This window comes from Eurypyga helias, unplaced genomic scaffold (assembly GCF_000690775.1).
Source record: "Eurypyga helias isolate BGI_N326 unplaced genomic scaffold, ASM69077v1 scaffold32601, whole genome shotgun sequence".
Classification (NCBI taxonomy): Eukaryota; Metazoa; Chordata; class Aves; order Eurypygiformes; family Eurypygidae; genus Eurypyga; species Eurypyga helias.
In genome coordinates this window covers 1,153-24,417 of record NW_010229461.1, presented here as the reverse complement: position 1 = coordinate 24,417, position 23,265 = coordinate 1,153, and the positions used below count along the sequence as shown (strand labels likewise).

The 23,265-nt window shown below is 36.5% G+C and overlaps 1 protein-coding gene across 1 annotated transcript in view; it reads right to left on the bottom strand.

Annotated features, from left to right (window-relative positions):
- Positions 1-20,864, bottom strand: part of RUNDC3B (RUN domain containing 3B) — a gene marked incomplete at its 5' end in the record, with an annotated part of 38,506 nt that extends 17,642 nt beyond the window's left edge. Inside the window, 6 exons of the mRNA XM_010160415.1 lie at positions 954-1,122; positions 2,509-2,589; positions 5,642-5,731; positions 9,220-9,305; positions 11,873-12,006; positions 20,749-20,864. Coding sequence (XP_010158717.1) covers positions 954-1,122; positions 2,509-2,589; positions 5,642-5,731; positions 9,220-9,305; positions 11,873-12,006; positions 20,749-20,864 — 676 coding nt within the window. The remainder of the gene's footprint in view (positions 1-953; positions 1,123-2,508; positions 2,590-5,641; positions 5,732-9,219; positions 9,306-11,872; positions 12,007-20,748) is intronic.
- Between the last annotated feature and the right edge of the window lie 2,401 nt (positions 20,865-23,265).

Below are 23,265 nucleotides of genomic sequence, written 5' to 3'. Positions count from 1 at the left end.
ATATGGTTTACTGTGTTCAGAGTTTGACCCAAATCAAATTCTGACATCAGGAGAAAAGAACACTAAAAATACTAATGATGTTCTTTAAAAATATTCACCTCTTGTCTTTCATTTTTCCTGACTCCTTCTTTCTTTTCCTGTGCACTATTTCTTCAGTGTCTATGACCAGTCTTCCCCCTTCCCTCTGTTGTGAAATACTGACAAGCACTTTGCTTTTAAAAATGCTAAAAGGTTTGGACATATATTTCACTTCACCTTTAACTTACAGTATTTTGTGTGGTAGAGGGATGACCTACCTTTGGTTTCCTATAATAACTTTCAACATGCCACCTAAATTATTAAAATCAATTACAAACCCCCACTTTTTTCAATCCCATTTCCCATTCTAGCTTGAAGCAGGTCTTAAACCTATATATTTTCTAAAACCCCATTACAGTATCATCGAGAAGACAGTTTTGCTTTTCATTCCTAGATGGACTGCTTTGCTGACCATTTTTGTTTACTGTAAGACTAAATGTTAAAGTTTAACATCACTATCATTATAAAAGCCTTCAATTGGCAGTCTATCTACATCAGTAAAATTCTGTGATCTCTAAGGAAGAGGAAAATCATGTGGACAGTTGTGTTCACTTCAAGCTTACAACCTAACAGCGTCAGGGATATACTGCCTGTAACTCGGAGATTGGAATATGGAGCCAAAGCTTCTACATTAGATTGTGAAATCGGATCTCTGAATTATTATTATTATTTTTCCCTCCCTCTCCAAAGCTCTTTTCTCCCAAATCAATGAGCAAAGAAACTTAGATACCCTGAGAATCTTGAAATTTAAGACCATTTACATGAAGCTAAATAACATTTACTATATTTTTCTGCCTTTACTTAAATGGGTATGTCATTAGCTGGCCAGTGATGAGCTTTGGCTCCATCATCCCCACACAAAACTAATCTTTTACCTTCTGTTCCACTGCAAGCCGGTACTTCTGTTCTACTCTTTTGCATTTGTTGTACCAACTGTTTTCATCCATGGTGAAAGGAGGACCAATGTTCTCTGGAGTACTGCCTTCACTGCCACTACTGCCCAGCGTTCTCAGCTCTTCTTCATCACTGCTGATGCTGTCAGAACTGAAAGATCGCATTTATTAGCCAAGTTAAAAGCTGTGTTTGTTAAAATGCAAATTCCCATTGAAATTAAAGCACCACAGTTCTTGAAGACACCTAAAGCTCTGTAAACCAAACAGAATCAAAATGTTGGGATAGGATAGATCACCAAATACAACTTGTATCTCAAGCTTTCATTTGTATAGCCACCTAAAGAATGGGAAAAATTTGCTTGTGACCTTTGTCAAGTTGTTTTAGGTAAGTCAGATAACTATTTGGGATACTCTCCTGGAACACAAAGGGCCAATACCTCACAATACGCTATCTAAGGAAGTAGTGGCCCAATCATTCCTTCACCAATTCAGGTCAGAGAGTAGTATCTGAAAATAAATTGTATTTGTTTCTAGAAACACAGAACAATTAAAGCCTGATTGTTGTGTTAAACCACAATAAAGCTAAAGGAGAACAACCTTATTTATGGTTATAGCGAAGACCACAAGCCTGTTATTTCGCAGAGCGTAAGTATACGTAGTATGCAGATTAATTGTTAAAATATCTCCGTATCACCCAGAATCAATGTATGTCAGAGAATTCAGACATCTGTCTCAAATACAAGAATTTTAATTTATCACAATACCCATTTGAAATCTTCCCTTACAACTACACTTTCCATTACATTAACAGCATTTACTATCTTTAAAGTAGTGATTCCTGCGACCCCAGACTCCTGCTGTGATACAAATTCTGCTTTAAATGAATCAGAAAATTTGTCGTTAACATGTAAGCTACAAACTTCAAGAGAATATCTAGGATGTTTCATTCTTCATTGTACATCTTCAAGACTACGTCTAACTCCCAACTGCTTACTTCATTTTGGCAAACCTAACAATAGAACACATCCCATTAATTTCCATGCTTTCTGGAGATGACAAATCACTATCTCATCTGTTAGATAGTGATGATTCTTTCTATTATTAATCATACAGCTGATCAGAAGAGCAAAATGTAACTGGAAGGCCAGATTATATAAGCAACTGGTCATGACTTTCTATTATGTACTAAGTGCTCATCTGTCATAATTTACCAGGGCACATATAATTTTTATTTACAAAATAACTACTTTTAAGCTTCTGGCTACACAGGAAAGGCACAAGAGAAATAAAAAAAAAAAAATTGTTTCTTGCTGAACTGTGAATCTGATCCAAGTAAACCAAGTTAGTACGACTCACTCTAATATCAGAGTCATGTAGTAATTCTACCAGTCTGAAAGAGCAAGGTAGCTGAGCTACAGGTTTGTATTTAGATATGGATATTATTTTGAATGTGAAATTAATAGTAAGAGACCCAGTACGATGTAAAGTTTTTCCAGTGAAATGAAATGAAAAAAAGGAGAGGGAAGGTAAGAAGTACCTTTGGGTGTACTTCAAGTACGGCGTATAATCTATGACAGCTGGAAAGGTGCCATCCAATCCCTCACCCTTCAGACAAAAACTGATAAAACAGAGAAACAATGATAAAATTATCACAAGAAAATTATTTTTTTTTTTAGTAATAAGAAAGGCCTAGAGCATTTAAGACTGAAATCCTACTCAGCCAAGTTAGAATGCTACTATTAAATGAGAGTCACTGAGCATATTGTAGGATAATGAAAACTCCCAACAAACAGAAATTTCACACACGCAAGGAATAGATCAGGGAAGTGGTACAAACCCTGATTTTTAAATATTCACTTTTATTCTGAAAATGCATATGGATTGCAAGAGAACAACAGGGAAAGAAAAGTTAGCTGAAGCAAGAGAAACAGAAGAGCCATGTATGAGCTTGGAATCTTCAGTATTTAAGCTCATTTAAGGTGTTTCCAGAGCGCTTATGTACTAACTTCAAGTCAAAAATCAGTTCTCAAAAATATTTCCGACTCTTTTTCCTTTCAAATACTTTGTCATATTGGGCTGCAGGAAGACAAGGAACACTAATTAAATTTACTTTCAGAAAATGTTCTTAAGTGGCTATAGCTTTATAAAGCTTTCATCTACACTGCATTCTTTTTGTACCAGATATAAAAGATTGTATTTGAATAATGTTTAATTATCACAGAAGTGACAAAATTAATTATGCTTCTACAAGGTTCACATTCCTTACGCCTCCTATCTCTGTCGTCAAAAAACAAATTCTAGTAAAATACAGCTTTTGCTGACTTAATTGCAAAGTGCCATTTTTGACAATGCATTCACTTAAGTGGTATTTGAGTACATCTGAAGGTTCAGGTTTTTTCCTAAGAAAAGCAAAGCAAAGAAAACGACAAAAAACACCCTTGCAAAACCATTATTATTTTAAGTAGACATAATTTCACATTGTTGTGAAGGGTAAAAAAAAAAAAATAATTAGATGCTGTTCTCACCTGGGTTCCCCCATCTCCACCCCAAAGTCTTATTTAGAGTTCCACATAGATAAGCCAGTCAACATTGATAAGAGACTGTCTGAACTGAAAAAAAGAATATCTGAAATATAACATGCAAAGAATGGCTACAACTTCTCAGCCATTCAAACCACAATACTATGAATTACATGTGGCACAATAAAAATGCTCCTGTAGAACTATGTTCTTATTTTGCCCAGGCTCTTCCTAGGCTCTGAAAAGCTGCATTGACAAAAACTTTAATGTCTCCAATGAGAACCTGTCATTACTCTGAATACTACTAACATACTTATCAATGTGCTTATATTAGAAATCAGAGGACAAAGAAGAACAAGCACACTCCTACAACTAAGTATGTACCACTGAGGCATATGTAAGACAAGCAGTCAACCGATGATTATTTATGGGAGGATTACATACTGTAGACCTACTCTTGCTATGCTGCTTATTCATGTATAGCTGTAGTCCGTCCAAGGATAGTGCTAATACAGAAGCAGTTTAATTTCACACAGTGTAAAGCTTAAACTAATAAAATCTGGTAAGATTTGAATTTGCTCTACACAAGGCTAGCTCTCTTATCATCCTGCATCACACTTCTGATCCCCCAGAACATATGTTGAAGATGCAGTTAAGCCAATCTAATGACTAAATGCTGGCAAAAGAAGCTATCCTGCATTTTCAACCTCTCCCTCCCTGTTTTTCGTTTCTTTAGTTTGTTGGGTTTTTTTTGTTTGTTTGTTTTTGTTTTTGTTTTTTTTTAACTCCGACCAGACATTCCCTTTCCTCTCCTTACAGTGGTAGTGGCACTTATCTGACTCCACGATGAGCTAGTTCAGCCATCAAGACCTGAGTTTTTAGGTTTTTCACCCCTTGAGCATCCAGTTGCAGTTCCACAGGCAGCTGAACTCAAGGCTCAGTGCCACCAGAAAGGGAAGACATTACTCAATACTTTTTATTCCTTCTATTCTCTAAGCCTTATCGTCCTATTGTCTCTGCCACTAACAGGATGCTTCCATAAACCAAACTAAGCTAAAAACAAAAGAACTATCCTGTCTTCTTACTTGGTACATTTTCTTACTCGTTAGCAAGTTAAGCCGGCTCACAGAAGGGTCCAACAAGCCTCAAAACTGGTATAAGGGTACATAAGTAGGGATAAATCTTCACAGGCCTTTTGGAACAGCATATCCAGTGTGAGTATGTGCTGTTTTCTGCCAGTTTATTTCCTAAACTAGTTTGTGACAAGCATTAATGCTGCTGCAGGGTAAATATTAAGTGTACTGCCAGGAGACTGTAGAGAACCGTAAACACTCTCCTTTTTCCTATGCTGTATTACAAAACCCTTCCCCAGTGGCTCTGTATGAAGCTAGGTGGGCTCAACCAGGCATATTAACAGTGCCTTGCACCAGCCAGGTTTGATCAGTCTTCATACCTTGCTGATATTTTTCATATATATATTTAGATATATGTTAGATATATACACACCAAGAAGTTTTTTATATTATCTAGGGTGTGCTTGCATCTTCATTACTTCAAAACACAGAATTAATTGTGTAACAAAGCACACAAAAATCTCAAGAGATTGCAAAGGTAAATTCATGTAATCTGATGCTACTTTGAAGTTCAGTTGCAGTTAATTACAACACAAATCAATATTAAACAGTCATTTGTAGGTTAAGCTTTTAAAATCTAGGAGTGCTGAAGTTAAAGATAGCTACACCTTCTACACAGGCAGTTACAATGCTGCCATTGATTACCAGGGCATAACCACGTACTTAATCACACAGCTTTTCTTACAGTTTAAAAATAACTTTAAAAGATTCAATTGCTTGTAAGCTTCACTTAACTTTGATATATCTTCTGCAACTATACTTCTGATTGCTTTCAGATTTTGATACCTGAAAGAAAAGCCATGTAATCATGCAGCTATATAAACTATGGCATAACTTTGTTCTTATCTAGAAGAGTCACTAGAGATCCTTCTCTCTCTCCCTCTCTCTCTCTCTCCCCCTCCTTCCCCCATTTCCCCAGTTTTCTGTCTCAAACTCTTAAGGGAATCTAACAATGTTCTCCACAATGCATCAATTTGTAAGTACTTTCCCTGAGCATTGTTATGCAGCATGCAAATACCTGAAATCAATTGCATTGAGTCCCAACAGCATACCAGCAAGCATATTTGCTTCTTCACCAAGAACAATTGCTCCATCCTCGTAAAATCTCCTTCAATAAAAAAGAAATCAGTTCAGTTAATACCATTTTCTCTCAAATAATACTGTTTTTCATAGTTAACGGAAAGCTGAAGAAATCCAGTTTAAATTAAAACAACCCATATGAACCCCAGGGGTGTTCATATTTCATTTCAAATAAAGCAAACCAATAGACTGCACAGCACAAAACACCACAACCCTGGAGCACATAAAAATTTAGACAGAAGCAAAAGGAATTTATAATATTAGTCCTAAGAAATAGAAGAACAGGATGGACAAAATGCAAAGAAAGTGATGAAGACACCTTATACTTCACTGGTGAAAGGAAGAATTTGTTATGTACATAAAAAACCTATTCCATCATATTAAAAAAAAAAATCTCTCTCAGTTGTACTTGCAGACTCTTTTAAAAAATGTTCAACATTCACTTTTCGTTCTTAGTAGTTGGTTATTTTTCAAAACTATTTTCACCAACTTTTATGCAAGGAGCATGCCTTTTCTTAAAATACTGCATGATGGGAAGATGCAGCCTTCATCCAGTTATTTTGAGATTTAAAATTTTCATTATTTGAAGGAGGAGTGTTTTCTTAACACCATTTTTTACTGGTGTTAACAAAAACCACCCACGGACCAGTTTTAAAACTCCACGCCTTGATCTCAGAACACACTTCACGCACCCTGGTATATGCAGAACTGTGAGGGCTGCTTGAGTGCAGTTACCAATAAAGGAACACTTTATAGTTCTGTAGTTCCACCTCCCCACTCTTTCCCATTTATTGTAATTTTCTCCTCTCAGCTACCACAGAAGCTACTTCTAGACAGAAACATTCCATGCAGGCGAATAGGACCCACCATTGCCATGCGTGGCCATGTAAAAAGGGGTTTGGTCTGCTTAGCAAAGTAGCACAGAACTTTAATTTCTGCGTTAAAGCAGTCTTGGCAGCAGCAGAGGCAGAAAGGTCACCAGAATTCACCTTTGCGTTACATGGGGAAGAGAGAAACCAGTACCGAAGGCAAGGCTGAAAATCACTTACCAGAAACCACGAGGCACAGTCCACCTATACATTCTAGCCGTGTACGATGCAGGAAGGGGCCAGGTTACTGAATGTAACCTGTCTTTCAGACAGATAATAGCAACACTACCCTACCAAACACTCTACCTGTTTTAAGAACTGCATGAAAGCGCTGGGATGGCTCAGTGAGACCTTGAGTTGGCTGCATGGCAAACATCCAGCAAAGACACATTTTGGGGCACAGCTCCAAAGACTGAACTGTGTTGTCAGCGCATGCTGTCAGAAAGTCTGCATTTTCGTAAGAGACACCCATTTGCTGTAAGGAAACAAGTTGTCCAAGACCTTGAATGTTCTCAGTGCAAGCAAGAGATCTGGAAAACTTCCTCTGGGAAGACAGAGATTATAGTCCTGACACTGATGTACAGACTCAGCTCTCTACCCTCTGACTTCAGGAGGACACCAGGAGACTAAACTGGCCACCAGTTGAGACCGAATGATGAGCTAGATGGACTTTACAGTGTGATTCAGTAGTTACTCCTATTTGTGAACTAACAACAATGTTCCCAGTACAAGCTGATTATAAACCATTACACTGGTGTTTGTAAAATCACCGCCAGGTACCAATCTGTACTGTGTTCAGTTTATCTTGTAAAAAGGTGCCTTGGAAGCAATCACACAAAACCACAGGACATACCTGTAACAGTGAGACACAGATGATAGCCTGACAGCGGCAACGTTTCTTAAACCAGCTACAGTAATCCAGCCAAAACAACAGTCCCCTCAGAAAACTCACCAATCTTTTCTCAGTGCTATGCAGTTGACACCTCACAACAGAACAGTCTACTTGAGAGTCTGGACTGATTAATTTGTTAGAAAAATAACTGTGTGCCCATGCTTAATTCAACCCCCTTCCAAGTGTAATATGCAGATCCAGCACTAATAATGTACTGTTTCATTAAAGGTCTAGCTCTGAGATCAGGCACTTAGAACAGGGAGATATAAAAAGAACAGTTTTATAGCTGAATCTCATGTTACATGTGTCTATGTAGACTATGATATTTATAGTTCATACAAATAATTATTAAATATATATATAGCATAAAGCATAATTTAAAATGCTTAATAAATGGTGTAAACCATCACAAAAATATCAGGCGACTTACGAGGGATTTGAAATCCACGCTACCAACATCTGAAATGGTAACTTTTATTTCCATTAGATGTTTTTAAAATATTACTTCAAAACAAACTTTGCACTTACTATGTTTGGAATACAAGAGAGGTTCTTTCCAAAAGCTATACCACTGAAAGAACATTCAAGTATATCAAACATTAACATGTACAAATAAATCAATTTTAAACTGCTAGTAAAATTATACTCCTGTTATCCACGAGTAAACAAACTGCACTACCAAACAAGGACAAAGAATGTACTACTTAACTACATAGTTTGTGACCCTCCTCTTCCTTCTCATCTCCCCTTCAAAAACCCAAGTGACTTTTCAGTTTGAGGCAACATGAGTAAATCTTTTCCAGAAATATTTGTTTTATGAGCTTCTTGTCTACTGTAAATGCAAGCAAACCTGAGTAAAATAAAGACAACAGGTCTGGAAACTTCAATAAAATGGGATGTTTACCTAATTGTGTTTCAAAGTCACCTTAGTAATGGCAAAACATATGGAGATCTGTGGACAAATAGTATTACAAACAGAACTAATATTCTAAATGAACAGAAGTGCTTACAGAGAAAAAGCTTATTGTTTAAATAGTCCATTCAGCGTGTCTGATAGAGTTCAACATAGGGTACCACAATATGTTACAGACTCACTCAAACTTAAATGACTTCATGATAAATATACAAGACACACTTGTGATATGATGCTTTATCCTGTAATAATCACATTATATAGAACCAGTCCAAAACTGCCAGAGCATTCTCAATCACAAAGCATATTCTTGTCCAAAACAGCTTTTACAATTAGAAGGTACAACAAAAATCTGTTACACATTTTTCATATTACATCAAGAATCCTAACTATTCCTGATCACTAATTCTGTTCTATATTTCCCAAAAGTTTCTTGAAATTCTCTTACTTTCTTCTTCAAGAGAAGTTTCTATAAAAATTACTTTTTACTGAATCTCTAGGGCTTTCCATCAACTATACCTAATTTTGAAAGGAACATTACATCTTCTACCCTTATCATGCTACAATTTCAGAATTAGTTCCTTCTTTGAAGAGGTCATCTTCTCTTCTGACCTTTCAAGAATTCCAGACTTACTTCCACGTTTTTAAAAATCACAAATGGATTTTCAATTTTGCAGTTTTACCCATGCTAAAATGCAATGTTTATAAGAACTCCAGACATCTTTGACTAGGTTACTACGCCTTTACTACCAACATGCCTTCCTATAGCAATCAAGTGGAACATTCACATCCAAACAAGTCTCTCACTTGTTAAATATTGCAAAAATAAAAGCCTTAGAGACCTGGTTGTTTTGAAGTCTCTCAGAGCTGTGGAAATATATTCAGACAAATGCTTTTCCATAAGTGCTACTCTGATCCAGGCTCGACCCTGAAAGAAGAAACAGATATCAAATATTTAAGTTTTATAGAATGAACGCTTAATTTGACATCTGAAAATGAAATGGGTGAAACGAACTGATAAACAAAACTAGCACTGAACAGAAATTGCTGCTAAGATGTACTTCATGACAGACAGTAATAATGAAAATTAAAAAAATGCATTATTACAAACCTCATTGTGAAATAAAATTCTGCAAAATTTGAAGGAGTAAAAAAAAAAAAAGCCTTTAATGATATACTTTAATGATATACTCCAGTGTTTTGAAAATCTCATGTACATAAGTGGTAGCAGAACAGAGCAGAAACCTTTTCATTTTAAAGACAGTGGTATTGGAAGCATTCAATAGGTTCCACGGTAAAGCATAAGTAACCTACCTTCAAGTTGATTTAAGTAAGAACTAATTCTCTGTGCTCGTTCAAATATTTACGGGATCAATTAAAAAAATAAATCTCTGACATATTTTTTAAAATGTAATTTGTATAAATTACAGAGTATTTGTATAAATTATTTTTTCCCCTCAGTAAAGGCATCATTATAGAGGGTGCACATAATATACAGGAATGAAGTCAAATCTAAGAACCCTAAAACTTGTAGTCCAAAACCAAAACTTCATTCAAACAGTTCTATAAACAACAGCAATTGCTTCAAAAATAGCCTTTAGGAATGTAAGCAAGCTCTACAGGTCTAGTGCACAGGATTGTAGTTTACAAGAGACGTTTCAAACGGCTGCCATAGTTATGATTATCAGTTTGAGAACACCTGTAACAATTCTTGTAACCCATATAAACTCACAAATAATTATGTAAGTTGATATATGAGATGATCAGAGGGCTGGAGCACCTCTCCTATGAAGAAAGGCTGAGAGAATTGGGCTTGTTCAGCCTGGAGAAGAGAAGGCTCCAGGGAGACCTTACTGCAGCCTTCCAGTGCCTGAAGGGGCTACAAGGAAGCTGGGAGGGGACCTTTTACAAGGGCCTGTAGTGACAGGACAAGGGGGAACGGGTTTAAATTGAAAGTGGGGAGCTTTAGATTGGACATCAGGAAAAATTTCTTCACGGATAGGGGGGTGAGGCACTGGAACAGGTTGCCCAGAGAAGCTGTGGATGCCCCATCCCTGGATGTCTTCAAGGCCAGGCTGGATGAGGCTTTGAGCAACCTGGTCTAGTGGAAGGGGTCCCTGTCCATGGCAGGGGGGTTGGAACTAGATGGTCTTTTAGGTCCCTTCCAACCCCAACCCTTCTGTGATTCTATGATTAGTAGCTAGATGTCTGTCTGCTTAATATATTTGGTTCCTATTGACATCTAGCTGAACATTACTACAGACATTCTACCAAAACCATCTGTAGTAGACTATAATTCTACTTTTAATTTATACAGACCTAGATCAAACTAAACTTAGGATAAAATAGGCAGATGCTAAATAACAAATTCGCTTTCATAAATACCAACACCACAGTAAAAACTTAAACACAGATTGCACTAGAATTAAAAGGCTGTTTATCTGGAGAGCTGCTTTTATGTTGCAGTTGTTTAGATCATGAGTGAAACAGTCAAACCCCAGTGCTGCTGCTTAGCTAACAACTAAAGCTTATGCAGCTCCAGTGAAAGCAGGGCTTACTAGCACTGGCAAACCCTCACAGCTTCCAGGCTGAAGCAGACACCCATTTGTACCACCAGTAAAACTGATGCATACCACTGGTATTTGTGTTGACATGCCTCCAACCTTTTCAGATAAAGGCATCCAAAATACTCCCACACGCATCTTCAAAAATTCAACGCTGCTCTCTACACTCGCTGCACAAACTAGCTTCTTTGTTTACTATTTGGCATGGCATCTTCCACAGAGTAAAAGAAAATTTTAATTTATTTATAATAGTATTTCAGAAAATAGCTTTGCAGCTTATTGTCTACTGAATTTAAACATTCCTATATATTAAAATAATGGAATTCAGAAATACCTTTAAAATAAATCTCAAATATAAGCAACACAATCATCAGATTCTAGAACATACAAGTATCTCCAGAAAGTATGTGGAAATAAGTTCTCCAAATTATCTCAATTCCCAGACGTCAACACAAGCAAGAAGAAAAGCCACACGATTAAATTATCAGTCTACTACTCCAGTACACAGAGTGCTGGGAACAGCATGTAATATTCTAGATAAGAGAACCAGTAGCACTTTGCCATAGCATCTCAAGTGTTTTGAGGCTTTCACACAAATTACAGATACGTTTACTACATAAAGTTTAAAACTGAGTCTATACGAAAGAGGCAAACAGCAACAGCAGACATAGCAAATATGCTGTTCTGCAATATTATGTATCTTCAGAATGGCTGCTAAAAGATCTACTAGATTCATGGTGCTGCTTAATTTTTTTTTTTTTTAAGTAAATATTTACTAGGTACATATAAAAAATAATTATTTCAAACAAAGAAAAATTTTGTGGGGCAAGCTCAGAAATGTGTTTTTCTTTTGGGTACAGAAACGTCAGCTATATTTTTTTACACAGAGCAATGTAATAAAAAAAGTCAGTTTGACCTTTCTCTTCCCTACCTTAGCTCTAGAAGAACCGACATTCTCCATGTTCTCAATACTGCAGATGCAATTGTGCGAGACTTTTCGGCAAGCTACTCGAATGTAGTCCCAGAAACTACGAGGACTTTCATAGCCGAACCAGGTGATCTGACCTTAAATCAAAATACAAGATATGTAAAGATTTATGAATGTACCTCTCTGCTTACTGGAGACAGAATTAAAATACTTCCCTAACAGTTGCCTGCACTGACAGGATTATACACTAGCAAGTCCATAAATTCTTATTGAAAACTACTGGCTCTTAGGTGTGAAAAAACCTTGCATTATGCAGCTCACCCTGCTTTGAAACTGACGCACAAATTGAAATTTGGAGCTTTTGTGTACATAGGAGTATGTTGTTGGGTTTTTTCCTTGTTAGTATGTTACAACAATACTCGAGTTCTTCACCTGTGTGTCTCTTAAATCACAAGAGACCACGCTGTTGTGACTTTAAATATGATGCAAGAAGTATTTGTTATTTGCTTTAGGTAGTACATATTTCAGTAATACAGGCAAGTAAAGAGAGTTTTGTTCTTCAAAAAGATATTTATATATATACACACAAAGTAACAGACCACTGCAGCTGTGGTAGCGTTATCTTTATTTTAGCAGCAGATTGCTATTTTTCAAAAGGTGCTTTCACTGAAGGAGAAATTAACACATGATCAAAAACGTTTTGCGGTCACAATTTATTTTGGGTAGATTCCTTGGGAAGCCGACCAACGTTAATTGAGCAAATCAATATGACTGGAGCTTTAACCAAAATCCTTCATATTATTTTCTTGCTTCCAATGCATTGCAGATAGAAAACGAAAGGCAAAAGTCACATACTACTTGCAACTGCTCCACAGAAAATAAATTTTATCACAGCCCCATTTTTCAGACCCAAGAACACACAACTGTGAACAGCTACATAAAAAGTAAGATGAACATTGCCCTCTGGTGAACGCAATTATTATTAATGTGCAAAACCTTTACTCCATATAAAATGAGATCCTATTGTTAAGCGAATTTTATTTTATTTCAAGTCTTGAATTGTACTTCTGAGGCTTTACTAATTTATCAGAAAGACTTCTAATTATTTTGCTGTTAGAAAGCTCAGATTTTAAGAAAATGTATTAGACTGATACTGTAAATCATACGTACTGAAAATAATATGCCAAAACATGATGGCAAAGAGATCTCTATCTAGCGTGACTTATCTTAGCTCCAAGCATAGCCAGAGTAATGTCAAAGATCTGTTCCCTATGATCTTAAGAAATTTAAGTGATGTGTTTTTTTTCTCCCTAGAGGGTGTATGTAACTTGACTTTGTGGTCCATCTGCTTACTTCATGACAAGGATTTATTTATTAAATTCAAAGCTTGATAAAAGACTCATTAAAAAAAAAGAAAGCAGGCAGAATTACTATATACTGCTCAATATGTCAAAGGAAAAAAAAAAAAATCCCAAGGTGCTTCAGTTACCAGAGATTCAGATATTCTCAGCTCTAAGGACTAAAATAAAAGAATTTCCATGGGGTAAGTGCTCTTACAAACTTCCTGGTTTTGTTGAACTGACAAGTGTAGTGGACAGCAACAAAAATTAAACAACATTTTAACACCAGGAAAAGCTACAGGTATTTTTCAGATTGTTTACTATATCAGAAGCAATTCTGCCCTGGGGACTATACCTGCAAAATTAAATGCAACTTAAGGGTGAACATGACTTGGTCTCACCAATTCCAGTGACAACGAATAAAGGCAAGCATATCCTACAGTAAGGTAGTTTGAGAAAGCCACAAAAGTTAAGGACAAAATATATTTTGCAGAAAATAGACAGTTTCACTCTACAGTCTTCTGAAGCCGCTAATTCACAGTGATTCCTTTTACAAATGAACACATGAAAAACACATCATTTAAAATCAAAGATACTTCTATAACAGAAATACATACCAGCACATAGCACTTATTTGGCTTACACTGATCAACAAAGCACGCTGGCCATAATTACAATATACTCTGACGTAACAGTGAGCTCTCATCTTGCAGCCAGCTCTGCAAGAGGCTATGATGGGTTTCAGACTCCAGTATGAATTGTCTTCTCTTGAAATCACAGCGGGCCTTTGGTGAACCAAGGACTTCTATATTTCACTGTCTTCTCCTTACAACTTTAAACCTTGCCCACGCTCCAGTATTTAACACCATCTGAAGAAAAACTTCCTTAATCATTCTATACACAGAAAAGTATTCTCAAAGACTGTTCAAGAACAGTGCGAATTAAGCTGTATATTCCCTATTAAAAGCTTTCAGCACATGAAATTCTATTTGGCCCTCAATGAACTCAATGTACACAGCCATGAGAACTCTCAAGAATGGGGAATTAAGTAGCTCCCACTATTCAGCACTTGTCAGGCTGCACCTGGAGTACTGTGTCCAGTTCTGGTCTCCACAATTCAAGAACATGGACAGATTGGAGAGGGTCCAAAGGAGGGCCACAAAGTTTTTCAAAGGGCTGGAGAACTGCAGGCGTTAGGTCTTTGTCTCCCTAGGGAATAGAAGGCTCAGAGGACTACTCATCACAGTATTGCAGTACTTACAGGGAGGCTGCAGAGAGGATAGAGGGTCTCTCTTTAAAAGGAGCCACATGGAAAAGACAGAGGGCAGTGGGTAAAAGTTGCCCTAGGAGAGGTTTCATCCCAACATAAGACAGACATTTTTTACAGTATGAGAAATCATTCATTGCAACAAGCTTCCTGGGCATGTGGTAGAGTCCCCATCGCAGGAGGTTTTCAAGACTGAACTGGGCAGCGGGTTAGATAATCTCATCTCGGTTCCTTTTCCCATAAAGGATTCAACTAGATCATCTTTCGAGGTCCCTTCCCACCTGGACTGTTCTGCGATTTTAAAACTTAAACTAAATTTGAAAAATAAACTTGAAAGCTAGTTTTAGTATACAACTTATATTCTAAAGTACTTCTTAAGGAAGGAGTAAGTTTCCTGGGAGGTCCAAAAGGACAGTGTGTAGTCTTTGCCATGAAGTTTATATACCATCAGAAGACACAGAAGGGCTGACAGCTATTTCAACAGGAATTATGTTACTGTTTTTGTCAACCAAACAAAATTGTTAGGTAAGCATGAAAGCTGCACATTTGATATTAAACATTGTTCAAATTAATCCTTGTCTACAGAGCTGCAAAACAAGTAAACAATGATTTTTTCAGCACATTTTTGAATACTGCTACACCCCTGTTTGTAACAAACCCATTTCTGCTCCAGTCTGACAACTAGATACAAACATCTGCAACACTAGCTGTTTTAGATCTTTTTTCACGCCCAAGAAATTCTTCACAAATAAGACATTAAACAGTTTGATTCCTACTCAATCACAATCTAATTTCATATCTACAAATTTCCCCAGTTGCAAAGTAGGAATGATTAGGATGCTCTAAGGTACAGGCAGGTTTTCTCCCGACTTCCTTGTACGTAGTTAATTGAAAATTTTTTTATCCTGCAAAAGGTTAGTTTTAATATAACTTGATAGTAATAAACTGGCATGCTATTCCTTTGAGAAATTTCTGTGATACCTACTCTTTTATTTTGGGCTTACAGAATGGGTCATTAAAAATAAAAATTTACAGTAGTTCATAAACCTAGTGCTCCAAGACAATTATGAATTGATTTAATGTTTTTCTCCATACAGGAGAAAGGAGAATGAGCTAAATCACGAATTACACAAGAGCTCTGTTATTTCTTTTTAGCTAAAACCAGTAATAGGGTCACTATGTGAGTATAAATATTAAATCTTATAACAAAAGCTTTTCTGCTAATAGCATTATTGCATCAAATAAAGGACCACCACAGCTATGTGCTTAGATTTCGTCTCTTTCATGACAGCTCTTATTTCCTTAACCTACCTTTTTCACCCCCATTATATCACCATTACCTTTACTAATTTATCCAGAAAACTTGTCTCTCAGGATAATCAGCATTACGAGCTGCATCTTACTCAAAGAACCCTGTGACCTAGACCTACAGGCACGAATTGTCTTTTGCAGACATAATTCATACCCTTCCCCTTTGTAACCACTGTTTATGCCTGAATTATTAGAATTCAAGAAATTTTGATTGATTATATTAATATATTCATTGCTTAAAAAGAAAAGAGACTCCATGAAGTAGCAGGTAATACTAAGTGCTTTTTTTCCCCTCCTATATTAATAAATAAGTAAAATAAAAACCACATGGGAAGGGATAAATTGTAAACTGCAAATAAGAAAAGTCTTTCACTGCTTCAGAAATTAATTAAAAATTCACTTTACTATGAAGGGCAAAGAATTAACATTTACCAGTGACATCACTAGTACAGCCATTTACCATTACTACCAGACTATTGATGATGTATGAAACTAGAACATTTATAGAATGAGGAAGAGATTTATTAATTTTTTTTTTTCCACTCAAGCAGCACTGATGACCCTAGAAGCTTACTACTCAAAGTAAGTTTTCTAAAAGAAAGAAGAAAATCAAGCAAGTTAACTCCAGTCACTACAAATGAAGAATAATATAGATCAGTTGGACAAGCAGTTTCCATGAGCAACTCTAGCAGAAGCTTGTCATGTGTTTATACCTTCTAAACGTACATACAGGGAAAAAGGCACACAAAGGTGTGAAAGTGTCAAAATAGCACAGTACAACGTACTGTTTTGTGTCGTTATAGTGGTAAATGCAAGTGTGTAGATGACAAACATGCTTACAGTTAACCATGATGTGTAAAAATTACAGAAGTCACAAGCGAGATGCACTACGTATGTTGCCAGTGACAGAACCTAATTTATACACTAAAACAATTTCTCTGCATGTGTATGGGCTAGCAGTTTGAATATAAACAGATTTTGTTGTAAAGAACATTACAATGAAAACATAGTAAGTCAACAAATACATATGCATGACAATATTTTTCAGAAATATATTTGAGATGATGGCCATAAAAATCTACAATAATTATTAATAGTTATTAATGTTCTTCTTTAACGCAGTTAAAACGAATTTAAAGTGATAAGAAAAGGCAGAAAACCATACAACATTGTGATACAGTAAATACAATATATACAACATTTTAAAGTGCATTATATGACTAAGAATTGACTTCAGGTTCTAAATCTGCTAGGATATACCTGTTAGAAAATCCCAGGTAGTGTTGCTGAACACTTTTAGATGCCCTAACCATTTCTGCATTAACTATATGTTCTTGAATGATCTGATAAAAGGGACACTTACAGGAAATATGCCCAAAAAATTTGTGACCAGCAGTGAAAACAAGACAGCACTAAGAGAACTACACTAAGACAACTACAAGATACGGCTTAATCTCTACAGTGCAGAATGGTTAGGAAAGGAACAAATTCCAAACAACTATGTGGTGAAAAAAATGTCTCCTGAAATTATCCAGATTCCTGTAGACATTATCAAATGCACATACATTTCTATACAAATTTGTAATATCCCTTTCAGGACTGTAGATCTTATTTGGTTCAGAGACTTTCAAATACATTGTCTCTGCATCCACTCAAAATGTTATAAAACCAAGCAAATTCTTATTCCTAAGAAAGAATAAAAGAGTAATTATAGTCACTCATCTTCTTTCTGTTACTCCTCCTCTCCTGCCTTTTCAAGATCTTCAATTGTCCTTTCCAGTAGTACCATATCTTGCCAGCAGGCATGCCACACAACTTATTTTAATGACAGGAAGAAGCTTTTATATCCTTCTTATTATAATATGTGGTCTGCTCCACATTCACAATAAATCCAGCACTTCTAGGGAGCCCCAGGTATACTACACATACAGTATTACACAATACAGGGATAAGAATCTTCCCACTTTCTAGAGCAGAAGGCAGTCAACAGCTTGCAAACCCTGAAAAGACAGTTAATACAGATTACTCAAACTCTCTCTCTTCATTATGGCAATTCAAAAATGGGCTGTGAGGCCAGACTGCTTTTTCTAACAACAGTGGCCTATTCTTAACTGCTAGTTATTGGCATTGGTGTACATGTAACTGTAAGGTAGTACAGATGCAGCCTTTTGGCCGTGGTATATTCTGATATCTTTTTGGGAACTCTTTTGGTGCCATGTGTGCCAAGTCTTCTGTAACACATGAACAGATACCTGTATTCAAGCAGCATTTGCAGATCTCTGTAGTATAAGTGGATATATTTATGCCAAGCTCATTTTATTACTAAGCAAACACCCACAGCTAAACCACTCTTAAGAAAATAAGCAGCTGGGTTGAAGAAGTGCATCCATAAGGAAAGTAATTAGTTTTCTGCCTGTTTGACTTCCTGGTCTGGCTCACCACAGGATCTGGTGAAGACCGTGGCCAGTACCAGGGAAAGGTAAGCATGAAGTGAGAGTGGTGGAGGTGGGTGGAGTGGAAATAAAATTCTGTAGCAAACTGCACCAAATTTAAGACATGCCATGGAGATTTACAACTCAACCGGAAAACGCCATGAGCAATCTGAGACAGCCCTGCTTTGTGCAAGAGGCTGGGCTGGATACTTTCTAAGATACTCTCCAAACTAAATCCTTCAACAATTCTGAAAAAAGAAAACAAACCACCAAAACCATCATGAACATTGTTTCATGACCTTTTGGATATTCAGAGTTGGCAACATCAGATCAACTGTCTTTCAAAGATCAATTTAAAAATGGTGCTCGTATTGCTATAACTGGCATTTTTAGCAGAACAGATGGGAAGATGAGGTTTAGAGAACTATTGTTTCAGAATTCTTAATTGCAGTGGTTTTGGGAAAAGCATAAAATTCTAATCTCTGTAGCTGAACATTTTTTTCCCCCCTTAAAATAGCTATCCTTCCTCCCATTTGCTTTTGTCTGGATCCTATCTGAACACAAAACCAATGAGCAGCAACAGTCACCATATTCTATCAAGAACTATGCTTTGCTCCTTAAAAATTTACTACATTTACTGTCAGAAAAGGCAGTTGCCAGAAAAAGTATTCTAATAAAAGTAAATTTAGTCCTTTGCTATGCTTATTCAATACTTTTTTTTTCCTTGATTCTTCCTTCCTCACCCAGTAATGCTGAAGGAAGTTAAAGATTAAGAACTGTTATTTGCCATGGTCTTAAGAAAATAAACTCAAAATATACTCAAACTCTCGAATCTGGATCATCCGTTTAACTACACTGCCATGGGATTATCCTGACAACAGGATATACCAATGCAATGAAGCCATTTATCTGACCCTAGACAAACAGATCGTGTATGTTCTGCCGGCTTTAAAGCATTTTATACAACCCACTGCAATCACCAGTCTGCTTTTAGTATGCTCCTACTGACACAAAGTATGCATTCAGAATATATTAGTCATTTCCATCAATAAAATGCAATTTCTTTCGAGCCTTGTGTTGTATAATGTATACCCTCTTAAAATTTGAACTGTCATGGTACATTTATTATCTCAATTTCCCTTTCACGTTTTTAAAGAATAAAATAATTACTCACAGTGATCTCTCTTATTACCAAAATATTCCCCGTTTGCAATATCATGCACAAGTTGCAGCCTTTTTCCGTATTTTCATTTAACTCTGCAAACTTTGAAAATCACACTGGTAATTACAAGGGGAAGACTGAAACAACAATTTTGCTTTTTGATTTTCTCTATTTCTTATTTGAAATAATCTTTCACTTGCAAATTCCACTTGCCTATAACCCATTTGCCAACCTGTCAAGGCTTCTTTTCTGTACTGCCTGTCCTGATTAACAGACTGTGAAGCAAAAGAATGTTAGAGGGAGAAAAATAAAAAACATTCAAAATGATTTTTTTCCCCGCAAACATCACTGAAGCTGGGGGAGAAGGAGAAAACAGAGCAATTTCCCTGCAGTGTCAAGTTGCTAAGTACTCATAATCACTCCAATAATCTTTGTCACAATGTGACAAACACTATGTTCCTACCCAACAGTGTGATTTTTTTTTCTCTTCCCTGACAGAACGACAGCAGGTAGTAATTGTGCTACTCAAATGTCAGCCTACACACAATATTGTTCACAAAGCTCAGTTATGAATATTAAAAAGCAAAAGTATGAAAAGTAGATTGTCATACTACATATCTATATTTAGATGTGATGATGTCCTTCATAATCCTCAATAATTTCAGAAACTGTACACTGAGAAATAAGGAAAAGCTCCAAAGTCCTTTTCTAGCCACTATTACTGCTAAGGCACGCTCTGTTCTTTTAGCAAAGCAGCTTCCTCTAGAACAATCAGAAAACGCAAACAGACATTTTCTTGAATTAGAACAATATCTGACTCTGATACAAGAGGAAAATCAACAACGACATTTCTCAAAAAGAATTTAATCCAGATCCACTACATTCCAGTTGCAAAAAACAGCTTCACTAGGGTGGTGGAAGGACGGGAATGAAAGGACCTAAACACGGTATCTGGAAAAGAAGGCAACAAAAAGAGGGAAGGGAGAAAGAAAAAAGAGCAGTACCACAGACATGCTTTCTACAGCTTCTGTTAAAGCAGAAAACACTACAGTTGTCTTTCAGACTCCTAGAACACAGCCTTATCATAAAGCAGAAAAGCAGAGAGCGCTCAGCACCATGGCAACATCCACTTGCTTAATTACCAGCCGAGAAGGCTTCTAACAAGAACATTGGAAATATTTTTCACAAAAAACATTTCTTTGACTTTCCCACAGTAATGCAAACAATCAGAAGGCAACAGTAAAGGGACAGATGCACAAAGAAAGCCAACACTTTCATTCAGTATCAAGGAGTTTCTACAGATGTACGCTGGTTTCATCCAAACATTGTGGCAAAAAAGTCACCAGTAAGGAAATTAATCATCATACCTTTCAGTCGATGACTTAGAATCTGTTCCAGAATGGCTGCAAAATTACTAAATTCAGGAGAAGTATCATCTATAGTCTCAAAACAGGAACGGTCAATCAGAGTCTTGACTGAAAACCTACAGCAAAAGCACAAGACCATTATAAATTACATGGGTACTTATTGGTCCTCTACCGCAGCGCAGTAGTTTGCATAGCCCAAATGAGCAAAGAACCAGAAAACCACCTTGATGATTTCAAGTTCAGTCAGAGCAATACAAACACATACCACATCAAGAAATAGCCTGGAAATACAATCATCATTGCTGGTCTGAGGCATAAAGCCTTAAAACCAAAAAGAAAACAAAAATCCCCACACTTCCTATATGGAAGTGTGAATAATTTTCTAATTATTTTCCTCTTCTCTAAATAATTTGAATAAAGCTGTAGAAAAACAGGCACTCAAAACCATCCAACGTAGATTTCTCTTTATAATCCTAAACATCATCTTTTTTGCCTGACATTTCACTCAATGCTCCTCTTATTCCCAAAATCCATGCCCAAGAATCAGACGTATAAACTTTAGCCTATTATGAGAACACTGTAATTTCATCCTAATGCAAGAATAATCCCAACATATTAGAAAACAATGAATTTTTATGCAGTTAACTCTGTGCATTAACTTGGACAGGCTGATTTCCTCGTGAATGGGGTAATCCCTATTCAGCATCGTATTATTTTATTATTATACCAGAAAAGCTATCAATTTAAATGATCTAACATTTGAAAATGAAAGGCTGAATCAAGCTACTGTAAAAAGCAGACAAGATGTAACTAGTCAATTAGCCACTGTTAGCTTTGTTTAGTTACACCTGCACTTACACAATGTCCACCTCATTCAGAGGAAGATCGTTTAAACTTCCAGAAACATGACAGAACTTGATTTTTCTTTTGCTTTCTCCACTTGAATTGTAACCTATATTTATTTTCTTTTCTGCTCTTTGTTCTTCAGTTTTCAGTTTCAAGGCAAGTTTCATACGTCCTCAACTTTGAAAGTAACATTTACTTTGGAAGCATTTATTGCGGATTTTGCAACAATCCTTAACTATATCAATGGAGCCATACCAGAACCTAAGGTGATGGTTTTCACAACACTCCAACAGTACCAGTATAAGAAGTTTTCATTCTGCCTGCTCATCCCAGACCCTACACCTGAGCAAACCGCTCCCTCAATTGTGCCAGTCTACTTTTTATGGGGCTCACTATGAACTGATCTAGATTTTTAGTACTTGAGAGAAGGAGGGGTGGAGTGATTCTTGGATACATTCATACTAAATACACTTCACAGCATCTCGACACAAACAGTTCTATGGCACAGCTGCAGAAGCAGCATACTATATAGGCATGGGCAGGAATGAAACCCCTTAAATTGGCACTACCATTTGCAAATGCTCTGTACTCTAACTTAACTGCATCCTTAGTGGAGTCAGCACAGCCTCCTAATGCTCATTTACTAAATGAAAGGAATTATGCTCAAACTGAATTAATTTATATATATGATTTCAAGAGTTTTAACTCAATTATGTTATACTAAGTAAACTTCTAAATAAAGACTCCCCGTCCTATCTGCAGGCTTCTATTGTTGTAGTGGTTTTGGCAGGACAGGAATTAGGAGTGAGAAGGGTGGGGGAGGAAGCTTCTGCATTGCCAAGTTATGACTCAGTTTTTAACTCCTCCACACTTTTAAGCAATTTTGAGTAAGTGAGAGACATCCATGCCCACCAGTAAATTTCTATCTAGTCGGTATCATGCCTATCAACCACCCTAATGACAGTAATGACTGTTGCCTCAAAGCTATATGAGAGCTGTGAAATTATCTGTTCAAAAAATTCTTAATTTTGGAAACCAAATGCATATAGCAATGCCATGACCAAGTCAGTTTTAACTGTAACAAGAAGTTCCACACCGTGCAGATGTGAAAGAGAGACGGTTGAGCATATCATTCACTCACAGGTACATACACCAGAGAGACGGTGAGTTAGCAGTGTCATGTACTGGACTACATATAGATATATCATCTTAGAACTCAGATTCACGATTGTGGCACAATCATCCATGTGCTGCAAAACAAAGCAGTGTTCAACATGTACACTATTTTTCCTCTATTTGGTGTGCTACCTAAAAGTTCACTGGTTAATATTGAATGGGATACATATTCAGAAATGGAGATATATTCAAGAAAACACACTTAAGAGCATTTCACATGAACCCCTAAAAATCACAGAGAAGTAATTTTTTTTAAAGCATTCTGCAATTCTATTGCAGAAAAAAAAAATCTACTTTTAAAAGGATACAATTTTTAAATACCTAGGGTCTGATTAGAAAAGACTGTCTAACAGCTCATCATCACTAATGGTGGTCTTTTTAAGTGCTCATATTACTGCCACCATGCTCTCCATAGAAATATTGATTTTCATCTCTCCACACTTTCATGAAAACACTAAACAACCTTTATAGCTATGTCAAGTTTAGGTGAAAATT